The 12,629-nt window shown below is 39.7% G+C and overlaps 1 protein-coding gene across 7 annotated transcripts in view; it reads left to right on the top strand.

Moving 5' to 3' along the window:
* CYSLTR2 (cysteinyl leukotriene receptor 2) overlaps window positions 1-12,629 on the top strand; it is a 36,493-nt gene that overhangs the window by 10,513 nt on the left and 13,351 nt on the right. For 3 of the 7 annotated variants that reach the window (XM_019748035.2, XM_074329946.1, XM_074329944.1), the window contains exon 3: window positions 5,968-6,166. The exons of 2 other annotated variants lie outside the window; for them this stretch is intronic. In XM_019748035.2, coding sequence (XP_019603594.2) covers window positions 6,150-6,166 — 17 coding nt within the window. In that variant the 5' untranslated portion in view covers window positions 5,968-6,149. Of the gene's footprint in view, window positions 1-1,994; window positions 2,135-5,967; window positions 6,167-6,227; window positions 8,980-12,629 lie in introns of those variants that run through there. 2 more of the 7 variants (XM_074329945.1, XM_074329949.1) reach the window with 2 other exon arrangements.

The raw sequence follows: 12,629 nt of genomic DNA, 5'->3' as shown, positions 1-12,629 counted from the left end.
TGTATGATTCAGAGGAGGGTCTCTGAGGTGATGGGGATGGGGCAGGGCAGCTATTGCTGTGGATTAAGACGAGGAAGATGAGAAAGAAGTGACAACAGTGAGCCCAGTGATTTAGGGACTTTAGGCATAAAAGGACAATGAAAAATAGAAATTTGAATAGATCACGGTAGGTGGAAGAGGACAGGACGTCTGGCTGATCACATGCTATGCATAGTACGCACATTCTTTCATTTATAACTCAAAGCCACCGGAAGGGATTGTCTTAATTAGCCCCATTTTAAAGGTGAGAAAGCTAAACCTCAGAGAATAATGGTTATACAGCTAGAAAGTGGGTGGGTCAGGGGTCATACCAGGTTTACTGGGCTTCAGGTACAGAGTACATTCTACTCTAGTGCGATTCAGGGGTATGAGGTTTGAAGAGAGAGGAAGAAGTTGAAATCGCTCGAAGGAGATGGGCTGAGAGTAAGAATCAAGGTGTCTCCAGAGAAAAGAAGACATGCATCTCCCCTCTCTGATCTTCCTCCAGCAACAAACTCTTCATAGCTGCAGGGCTTGAGAGGTCCCTCCCCTCATTGTGGCCACTTTCGAAACTGTGCTGCTTTATCAGTTTCCTGCCCTTGGCCTTCCACCCCACCCCCTTGATCACAGATAACCATCATATTGCTAACTCTCTTGATAGTTTTTATCCCCACTGACTACTCCCTGCTTAAAGCAGTCTTTCTACTGGCTTCCTGGACATTGTGTTTTTGATTCATCATCTCTTACTGTTTGGACAGTCTTTCCTTCCAGGCTGTTGTTCTCTTTGCATGTCCCTTAATTGTTGATGTTTCCCAAGGTTCTGTCCTTGACTCTTTGCTTCTCTATTGTCACACCCCTGCATGAGCTCACTCACTCCTTTGGTTACCATCAAGTGCTGATGGCCCAAAAATGCATCAGGCTGCCCTCACTCCTCCTCCCCAGCTCTAGACTGCAATGGGACTGTTCCATTTGCATGTTTCATAAATATCTCAAGTTTAAAATGTCTCCAAATTGAACTCATTGTCTTCCAAACAGCAACTCTCATTTCTTTATATCTCGCAATCCCACCCAGCTCTGTCCACCCCTCTGCCCTGGACAATCACAAGAGTATCCCTGTGAGTCCCTTGGAACAGAGGCTTGTGTCTTTCCAAACTGCTCTCTGTCTGCTGCTAGAATCACCCTTATACAATGCAAAGCTGCTTTGCATTGAGAGACAATCCAAGGTCTCTCATTGCTCTCAGGATAAAACCCAAATGCCTTAGTGTGAATGTAAGTTATTCTTAATGAAAATGAAAGTAGTGATGTTTTTTTTGGGGGGGGCAGTTAAGACTTAGTATCCCAACCCCCACATTGTTCAAGGGTCAACTGTATATTCGGCTCAGAGAGAGACAGGACAGCTTTGTGGTTGAGAGATGACAACTGGGTTCAGGCCCATCCGACCACTAGTTGACAGGCAAACTTAGGCACAGGAAGTATTCCATGTCTCTGTACTTTGGCTTTTCTCATCTATGAAATGAGCAATTCAGAGTACCTAAGACTATTTAAGGATTAATGGAGTCAATCCTTACACAATACACAAAGGAGCTTTGCCGAGTGCTTACCACAGAGTAAATGCAGCACAGGTTGGCTGTTGCTCCGAATTGAATGAACAAGCATCTGTGGCTTGAGGTGGAGATGGAGCTGAGCTGAGAGAGGAAATATGCTTTCCCAGAGCCCTTAGGCAGTTTTGGCCAAAGCTGGCGGGCTTGAAGTGAGGGGTAGTGAGGGTGGCTGATGAGATCAGACAGACAAGGGTGCTGATGTCAATTTATCAGAAGGATTTTCAGTGTGGAGGTTAGAAGGCCTGGCAACAGTGGCCAAACAGAAGACTCAGAACATCACTGAATAGCAATCAGGGAAGCTGCAGCATGGCAGGTCTACCAGTTCTCCTTCTGACGAGGCACTGGCAGGTTTGGTGTTGTTGCTGTCGCCCGCAGGACTGCTGTGCACTAAGGCCTTATAACGATGGTGCAGACTGTATCAACCTTGATTCTCCAGAAGGTTATCTGTTCCTCAGCAGTTTACCACAGCGTCGCGGCAGCTGGTTGTCTAGCAGCACGTCGTTCGCTGCTCTTGGGTATGTCTGTGTCAGTGTGTCTGAGTGTCTCACTCTTCACGTCCTGAGCACAAGTCCCAGGCCCAGATCTGAGAACTGGAGGTGAGCACATCTGTGGGCTCACAGTCCCTGTCAGTGCTGACGGGGGGAGTAGGAAGGAGGGGGGAGGGGCTCCCTGTGACGAGGGCTAACCATCACCCCGTCCATGCATCCAAATGTATATTTTCCTAAGTATAAAGGAGAATAACTTCTGTGAGGTGTGGGACAGTTGAAGCTTTGCTATGACCATGAAAATCGTGTAAGCAACAATGTGAGCTATTCCCTCTCTTTGGTGTTCTTCCTAAATGAAATATGGAATCTACATCTGCTGCTACTTCTCATTATTTATTTGTTACTTTATTACCAGTAAAGCTGTAGGAGACGAAGCCTTAATTGTTCCAAGCCCCCTTTCCGTACAAAAAGCCATGCACACTCTCCCTCTAAAGCAGTGGAAATTATGCTGTCAATTGATTTCCCAATTTCCCTTGAATTTACCTGTTCATATATTTCTCACCTTCCTTTCACATATTTAATTGGTCTGGCTGGTTTTTACAGCCACATCCAGCAGGGAATTTTTTTCTTTTTCTTTTCTTTCTGTCTTTTCTTTTCTTTTCTTTTCTTTTTTTTTTTTTTTTTTTTACAGTTTAGTGAAAGATTACAATGGGGTGTAGTCAAATGTATTTTATATTAGCAGGAAGGAACAATCCAAATGTTTTAAAGGTTCTCAAGAGAAAATATTGAGCTAAATGGAATTTTGTATCTGAGCTGGTCCTGCTTTTAGTCTGTGGCTATTAGCTAAATGAGGCTTCCAGAGAGGGTGTTTGTATGTTTTCTTTCTTTAGCTTTCCAGGGATTAAGATGGTCTTGGAGGTGTTGTTTGGAATCAAAGCCCCAGCCTCTCCTTGCAACCTGTTTGATAGTCATCAACCCTTCCCACTACCCTGCAGCCCCTTATGGGGCCCAGAACCAATCCCAGTCTCAGGTAGAGGAACTGAAGTAACTCTGGGACGTAGTGTTACCTTTGGGGTTGATTTGACCCTGATCTTGTGCCTTGATTCTAAAATTGGACACATATCTTATTCCTGAGGTTCAATCCTTGCCTCACTGGGGTAAATGGACCCATATCTTGGCACCCCGGGTCTGAGTCTCTGTGTCCAAGGATTTTTCCAGCACTTGGGCCCTCTAGGAGGCAGGGCCTGCTTGAACTGGCCAGGCCTCCTCTCAGGTCCAAAGTCCTCTTCTTGCACTGTGGCTTGGCAGCAAAGGGTCTTGTTTCCTGCAGACTGACCTCCCCGATGAGGTCTGCCTTCCTCCCCAGTTGCTCAAGGAGTCCCTGTTGTTAGGGTCTATTTTTGTTCCTCCTCACACTCCTCAACTCCCTGATGGACCACCTGTTACCTTCTCTCTTTGCTGGCTTCTTGTCTGCTAGAGTCCATGCTCTGCCTATGATAAGGGACTTTGCCCCAGCATCTGTAGCTGGCAGTGTCCCTGAAGGCTTGCCACATCCTAGGCTGCCCTTCTCGTTGTAATTCACAAGCCCTGTTGGTCTTGAGATGGGAGGATTGGTACTCATCACGGTCAAAAAGTTTAAGGACTTGATTGCTTTCAAGTCTATTTGTACTAACTCAGACCCTTCCCTGTCCTCTTAGATATAGGTTTTCCTTAAGATGCTATCAGAATCCTGGCTCCAAAGTCAGGATCTTTCAAACTAAAGAGTTTCTATATGGCCATAGGGACAGGTCTCTGTCCTTTACAAAAAACCAGTTTGTAATGGAACACTTCCATGAAAATTCCTCTGGCTGGTCACATACCAGTCTTAGTTTCCTTGCCTTGTCTCCTATCCCCTAGGCTCTGGGTGTTAACCCTGATTCCAGTGTTCTTCCCATCCAGAGCTGACCCGTAATCGTGACATCTGATCTAACTCCATGTTTGCTTCATGGACCTGGTTTGTGCATGCTGTCTGTCTGATGTCCAGCTCTTCAACACTATACTTCCTGATTTGGGGTTTGATCCTTCTGTCCTCGCTTGGCCAACGAATAGAAACTTTAGCTCTCTATCAAACTGGTTAAAACATTATCTCCAAGCCTCTTATTTTGCTATCTTCCCTTTCCCAAGTCAGGCCTACAGGCTTCCAATCTCTTCGTGACCATCTCCCTGAACTGTATCTGCAGCCTTGAGCTGTCTTCTGAGTTCTGTGCTCTTCATCCCAACTAATGGCCTCACCATGCTTCCTATAACCCAAGCTAGAAACCTCAGATTTACTGTTGAGACAGATCAAAAAGACAGATCCTTATAGTCAGCACTAAGTCCTGGGGCCATCTCAGAAATAGGATGTGGCCCTCAGTTCTGCACAGGAGGTATTTCATCTTGTCAGTCAGCTCATAGGCCTCAAGAAATCAATTTACACAAACCAAACTCACACGGGATGAATTTTCAACCCAGAATTCTGATATGTACTTTTATAATGGGGGATTCTACTTTCCCTTTGTTGGAATCTTCCAGTTCACAATCCACAGTCCACTCTTCCAGAGATTAAGAAGATGAGTTATCAGAAGGTTCCCTGGTAGGGATAGACTCAGACCAAGGAGTGGAGTTCTCTTGAGAGATTTTCATCATAAACACATCAGAATAACCTGAGAGTATGCTTCTGCAGAGTATGCTTTCCAACAAATACAAAGAGGAATCTACTTTGTACACTTCATATGAATGAGAGAATTGTCATCAACTCATCCCCATGGACAGTGGAATGATGGATGCTGAAGCTAGAGCATCCCTACATTCATTCGTGAGAGTGAAGCAGCTAGGGGACCCTTACCCAGTACCACGTACTCTTGTGAAACACACACATACTCTCTCTCTCTCTCTCTCATTTAATCCGTACAACTCAGTGCATAGGTGTTGTATGTCCCTGTTGTGGGTTGAATTATGTTCCCCAAAAAGATACATCCAAGTCCTAACCCCAGGTAACTAATAAGGTGAATGTGACCTTATTTGGAAATAGCATCTTGGCAGATGTAATTAGTTAAGAGGAGGTCACACTGGATTAAGATGAGCCCTAAGCTGAATAACTGGTATTCTTTTAAGAAGAGAAGACACTGTGACACTGAATACATATTGGGAAGACAATGTGAAGACACAGAAGGAAAACACCATGTGATAGAGTCAAGACTAGAGTGATGCCTCCACAAGCCAAGGAATACGAAGATTGCTGGTAACCACCAGAAGTTAGAAGAGGCAAGAAGAAAATTCTTCCCTAGGGCCTTTGAAGGAAGCATGCCCCTTCTAACACCTTGATTTCAGACTTCTAGCCTCCAGAACTGTGAGAGAATAAATTTCTGTTGTTTTAAGCCACTCAAATTGTAGTACTCTCTAAGGCAGGCCTAGGAAATTAATACAGTCTCCATTTCACTAATGAAGTAATGGGTGCTCAAAAATGCAAATTCACCCAAAAGTAAGTGCTTAGAACTCCCTGACTCCAAACACTTGAACACTTGCTTGTTGATCTGACCCATTAAGTAGGGGTTTTCTTTCTCCTCTATCAAAATCATCTTCCCAATGGATTATATAATGACATCAGCATTTCCCAAGTAAGGTTGTGTAGAACATTAATCCTGTGGGATAGTAGAATGTGTTAATGTGCAAAAGAAGTTTTTAGGGTCAAAAAAGGGAGGCATCCTATGTATAAATCAGCCTTTCTTTTTCCCTGCAGAATCCCTAATGGAGCCTTTAACGTGCATTATAAATCTCCAAGGGAGGGATAATAGAACTTCCTGTGTCTCAGGCTGATTTGAACATGGAAGTCTTTTCTTTTACAGAGGACATCTTATGGAACTCATTCTATGGAAGACACTTTGGGAAACGCTGAATTAAAGAAAGAAAGCTTTTCTTTTCTTTTTTTGACATCGTTTACAAGCCAACCATGTTTTCTGAGTTACATCTTCACATAGATCTCTGAAGGAGAATTGAAAAGCATCCATACTGCATCAGAAATATATTTATGAACCATCTCTTTGGGTAGGTTAATGTAACTAATGTTTCACCATACCCCTTTTATTCTTTAGATTATTGTGTGGATTCTCACAGTGTCTTCTAGTCCACATCCGTTAGAAACATGCCTGTATTTGAACAAAGTTGGGTTTATTGATTTGTTGTACCAAGGGAGGATGCACACCTTGGGAAACTGGGATATCTCAGAACGAAGATATTAGGAATTATTAGAGGATTTGTGCTTGTGTTAAGTAATTTTGGGGTGAGATTCAAGGAAGCAGGAATTTCCAGGATCAAAAATGATTATTAGTTCTCATAACAGACTCTGAAAAACAGGTACCTAGACTATCACACCCAAACAATGAAAAGATGTCCCCCAAAATTTACCTGTTTCTTTCTAGACATCAAGGAAGTTTCCCCCACCCCCACCCCGGTTGCGAGCTGTTCTGTAGTATTCGTACAGGTTCTATAAGAAGTGCTTACTTCAGCATATATTTCTGTTTGGCTAGCTAAGAAGAAATTAAGGATTATGTCATTATGCATGACAACTGTGCCTAATAAATTTACATTTAAATCTGGGCTTTATCATAGATAAAGCCAGACACTAGTTAAAGTGAGAAGGACAGACTTTAATCAATAATATACTATTGCAATAGAGAAAAGAATCCAACATGAACTGAACTCAACTTCAATTTTTATGGAGGTAACAGGACATTTTCAAGGGAGAAAGAGGGGATGAAAAGGTGCTCAGTAGAAAATTCCAAAAAGTTGGAAGGGAAGCTTGGTCTGTATGAAATGCATCTGGGTTTGCTAACTGGCACTTACAGAGGGTTAGCCTCCTACCTTCTTACAGAGGCTGGAAGACAGGGGCCCTTTCTTCAGGTGTTGGTTCAAACAAAGAGTAAATTCTTTTGACAGCCTTGAGTTATCTCAGGCTATATTAAAAAGGGGAGGTTAGGGTCATCCTAGAGATGTGGACTTGAGCCATTAAGAACTATGTTAGTGTTTTATTAGGCCCAGGTGGAAACCTAGTTGGGAAGAGGGCTCACAGGAGCCTGGCTAGAGTTTGATCATGGAGAGAATATTGTCAGCTTCCAGAGAAGTTGTATACTTTGTGATTTTTGCCAGGGTCGGAGACAAGTTTTGGATAGTCCTTTCTCATTGCTTTCTCAGCTCTGGTAGTAGTTGCTTGCACAGTCTGTGTGGGGACAGAGTCCCAGAGAGCAGTTTCCAGGATCTCAGCCTCACGTGGAAAGGTGCTGGCTCGGGTAGTAGATGGCCATCAGCTGTGGCTAGTTGGCCATCAGCTGTAACCAGTTAGCCAATTGGCCACTGATATAACTGCTGTGGCTGCGTTGGTTAGTGAGTCCATCGGTTGGCAGGCAGAGAAGCGGACGGCAGGTTGCGTGTTGTGTGAGCCTCCAGTGAGACCATAGTGGTATGACTCCCCTACCTATGGCTCTGTGGGTGTTTCTTTTTGGCCTCACCATATCCTGCGTTCTTATGTGGGGAGCAGGACCAGAGACCCCGCAGGCCGCCCCCGCACGACAAATGGCGGAGCGAGCAGGGTCTCCTGCATGACAGTCTGCATGCATGGGAGTTAGTTATTCTTCCCAAGAGTTCTCTCAGTTAGCCTGTGCTTACCTTTTTCAAAGGTTTCTGTGTCTTCTTTTTAGGAAAACAGGATTCGCTGGAGGGAGTGATAATTCAAACCTTTGAAATTCTCTAACAATTATCCTGAATATACAGGCTAAGTTAGCGTGTGGCAGGTGGGTGTAAAAATGGTGCCCAAATAAATAAGAAGTATCCAAGTGAGGCAAGGACTGTGTTGGTATTGGGAATTTAAGAATAATTGATCACAACAGGCCTTCTCTTTATTTGAGCCTCTGTAGGGGTTGCATGAGTGGGGGGGCCACTTGAGGTGGACAGATTCCTTGGGGGAGTCAAACATGTCCTGCAAATCAGGCTGGAATGCTTCTGAAGAAAACAAAGAAACTATTTTTAATCTAAGACAGGCCCCACCTTTATTCCCTCTCCTAACGGCTTAGGTCTTCTGGTGAAGACCTCAGCAGAAGTATTTTGCTGATGGGGGATCACTGTAAAATTTTTAAAAGACTGAAATTTGGGATTAATTATACAAGGGAAACTTAAATATCAGAAAGGATATGTAGAAGAAAATTTACCGTTTGAAGTGGTTTTTCTTCTTTTTTTTAGTTATTAAATTTTGTCAGCAATCAGTTGACTTCAGAACAGTAGCTATGGTCTGAGAAAACCACAAAAGATATATTTTTTTCTTAAGTGGCAGAAGACCATAATGGGTCACAGGATAAAGAGAAGGGAGATCATTTTACTTAATAGAGGGAGTGAAAGTACAGTGATGGACAAGATGAGTAGTGAAGGGAAAGAAAAAGGGTGCTAAAGAACCAGAAAATTAATTTTGTACTGTCGTGTGGGAAAGCTGTCTGCCTCTGCAGTCAGTAGTTTTCTCTGCTGTTTTGGGCAGAAGCTGTGCACATCTGTAAATCAACAGCTTCCGGAGAATTTCTAAAAATCTTCAGTTTGAGGTCTTTCAAAGGCATGAACTTCCAGTAGTTGACAGGAAGTAGTATGTCTTTTTAGTTGGGAAACATGAATCCAAAGATTAAAAGATTGGAGTCTTAATGCTGTGCCAGTTGTTAAAAGTACCAATGAGGTCCTTTCCATCAAGGTTCAAGAGAAGTTATTCTCTGATGTCTTTTCCAGAATATCAAATATCTAGGTTTCACATCACACCGAGGCCATTTTGGAGGATATTTTGGAAATGCAACTCTCCTGCAGATATCACATTAGATTGCAATAAGGTAGGATCAAAAATTGGAAATAATTCCCACATGCATAAGACAACCTGTTATTTACTCAGAAGGAGATAATTTGTGGGTCCTAGAGGAGATTGCTCTTATTACCTGCCATCAATAGAAATACTTGAGATATTAGATGCTTGAGTGTTGTAGATTCCATCAGTTCTTGTTACTTTCTTGTTTGTGGATAAGGACAGAGATGTTTCTAAATAAAAGGGAAATGCTTACAGTTCTTTATTGACTGTATCAGTGAAATGCGTGTCTTTTTTACTGGAGAGACAAGTTGGGATTACAAAATGAAGTGATTTTTTTCCCCTACTACTACGGCCAGCGCTCTTTAGCAAGGAAAAGCTTTTAACATACTCTGAGGATCAGCAATAACCAGAACACATTCATAGACCTTTTAGAGATGTTCAAAGGAGCCTTAAGGCTGTGGTCCATGTCCTACCTGCAGTCTCGCTAGCATTGTGTTGATGGAGGGTAGGGCAAGCATCGAGACATCCTTTAGCAACAATCTTAAAGTTACCCCACCACTGTTGGTTTAATATCATTGCCAGTTGATCCCTGCTATTGTAGGTAATGTCATGAAGCAGCCTAGCTAAACTCTACTTATAATATGGCTCTCTCTTTAGGTAATAGTAAAGCATCTCAAGGTTCTATCATTCATCATCCATTTTGTAGGGGTTCTTGTAGTGACAGGAAATTGCAGTTTCTGAAGCATTTTGAATTCATGGATGAATCCAAAATTACATGCCATATGTCAGTGTGAATGCTTGCCCTTTTATCATTTTGACAACTGGCAAGTCTGGGTAAAGGTAATTCATTTAGCCATCTGAATTTATTTCAGGCTAAATTCAAGGGTAAATTCAAGTCGGTGATAGCATAGCCTGCTTGACAATTTTCAGTTTTTCTTTTTAAGTATGAACCAACCAACAAACAAAATTAAATTAAGGCTATCCAAGGGAGAATCTAGAAGGTCCATGCAAGGTATCATGAGTGTGTTTTTCTACAGAGAAGGGAAGAAGGGTAGCTCAGTTTAGAGTGTTACAGCAATGAATGGTGATGTCTGAAGGGAAACCAGCAAAATTGCATAGGTTAGGTAATTAGCTGAAAAGTCCTGAGTTATTTCTGTCAATGAAAATCATCTGTGCAGCAGAGAAACTATTAAGTTTAGTGGAGACCCTAGAACTAAGTTGACTAAGTTGATTTAAGGCTTCTACAAGCCTTGCTGCAGCTATTACAGCTCTTAAACAAGATGGTTATGAGTGGCTCCTGCATGTAATGAAAGACTGAAATAAACGGTCTCTGATGGGTCCCATGTAATTGAACCCCTAGTGCTTGTTCAGACTTGTCATGGCAGAAAAGGAAAAAGGGTTTGTGAATTTACAATCCTGAAAATAACTCTTTTGATACTCGTTTATTATAGCAATCTTTGTATTTAAACATGAGCATGCTGCTTTTAACTTAGAAAGTATGTAATCCTTGAAAGATATTTATATTAGCATGTTTTACTTAAGTATAATTAACTTAGCAAAATCATCCTTTTTGTAATTTATCAGTTTTGATTACTAAGTTTGATAAACAAACCCATTCTCATAATGGTTTTAAATTAATAAAAATTCAAAATATTTTTAGAAATCTAATTATTCCTATTGTCCTTCCTTTCATAGGATGAAGGAACAAAACTTTTGTTACCTATTGGCCATTGTAGTAACCCAAAGGTAGTTTAGGAACAAAAGACATATTAATAGCTTCATTCTGAATTTGGGATCTGGATTTAAGAAAGGAAGAATCAAGAATAGTTATTTGAGGAGACAAGATATAAGTTTTAAGTATCTAGAGTCAAGAAATAATTATAGGTAACATTGTAAAAATGCTCAGCAATTAACAATACTTATATTGTTATACTTAGGAACTTAATTTTTTTAAAGTAAGGAATCTTTTTTAAATGATTTAAAAGTATATCAGAAACAAGTTAGCTGAATATTTTATTGACAAAAAAGAAATCTTTACTAATGTGAGCATAAAAGAACCTAATTATTTTATATTAAGAAGACCCAAATTCTAATTTCACTCTTTTGTACATTATTCATGTAACAATTCACAGTAAAAGATTTATTAATATGCACTTTACATTAATATGTATCTATTTAGGCATTCAAAATATGCAAATATATAAATAATAAATTTAAAGTGTTTAATTATAGCTTTAAAATTCAATCTGCTAAATAAAATATTGTGTATATCATATTAAATTTACCCTCTGAATATACTGTTTCAGCTTTCCTAATAAACAAATAGAAAATCATATTCACTGTCTTATATACAGATTTGTATTTCTCTATTTTAACCATTTATTTTAATTATTGTCTTCAATCAAAGTAATTTTCCTTTTCTTGAGCTATAAAAAATGTTAGAGGAGATAAAATAAAGAATTATTTAGATTTTTTCCTGTCTACTAGCATTTATTTCATTCAATTAAAACAATTTGCATATTTTGTTCATCTGTTGCCATTCTGACAAATAAGGTAACCAGTATTTTGTATGTTTCTTATTTAGAAATTGTTTAGGCATCCAAAGATTTATTAATTAACCACCTGTCAAAAGTCTCAAAGTTAGTTAAGGATCAGGAAATTATAATTTTGGTTAATACATTAAATCCTTATGATTTACAGCAATGTAAGAATTTTATAAAATTAAACTTTTAAAAAGACATACATTATTATCACTCATTTCAGTTGAATACAATTTTATATGTATAATTTTAAATTTTAAACAAAGTATGGAAATAGTGGGATCTTGCTTATCTCATAAAAACAATGTAGAAAATTCAGTTTAATAAAAAAAATATTAACCCTGGCCTGTACAAACCAAAATATTGTGTTAACACTAGTTTTATATATAAAACTAACATATTTTTAAAAACTAAATCATGCCAAAAACATTATCTTCTTTTAACTTGAAGATAATGCCCTTCTTTTCTCACAACCGTAATAATAAAACCCATTATGTAAATATAGTTTTAGTGTTCACAAACTGAAACATATTTTAATAACTTTTCCTTACTTTATTTGGACATTTTGACTGTTTTTCTGGACTATATATTTCTTGAATGTGCACATAAAAAGTGAATGACTTTTTGATCAGGTAATCATTAATTTGTTAACGGGAAAAGAGAGGAAGAGGAATTGAAAAAAAATGAGAAGGGAGTCTGCTTCATATGAATATGACATTAACACTGAAAAAAGATAATTATGTTCCCTCTGAAAAGAAAGGAAATAAAGTTTATATATAGAAAATAGATTTTGAAATACACACACAAAAAAGAGCGACATTAAAATTAGTTTAAGTTCTTCACAATTTTATCAGTAACTCTGATTAAAAAGCCAGCACTTATTAATCCCCAAAGTATGGAAGCAAAGGAGGGAGTTATTGCCAACATTAAACAAAAGAATCTCTTTTAGACATACAATCTTCTCTTGAAGTTTCTCTTATTGTTTCTAAAGTGCCTCTCAAGTAAACAGTCTTATGTCAAAGTTCCCCAAAGTGGCTATTGCAATTCCAAATTGTCCCTGGTGAAATTGTGCCAGTTGTAGAGATAAGCACACATGTTTGTGTTAACAGGGAGAAAAGCTGAAGGAAACAGTTCTTGG

Source organism: Rhinolophus sinicus, linkage group LG04 (assembly GCF_036562045.2).
Source record: "Rhinolophus sinicus isolate RSC01 linkage group LG04, ASM3656204v1, whole genome shotgun sequence".
In the NCBI taxonomy this organism is placed as follows: domain Eukaryota; kingdom Metazoa; phylum Chordata; class Mammalia; order Chiroptera; family Rhinolophidae; genus Rhinolophus; species Rhinolophus sinicus.
The sequence above is the reverse complement of the archived record's forward strand: the minus strand, read 5'-3'. Positions and strand labels throughout refer to the sequence as shown.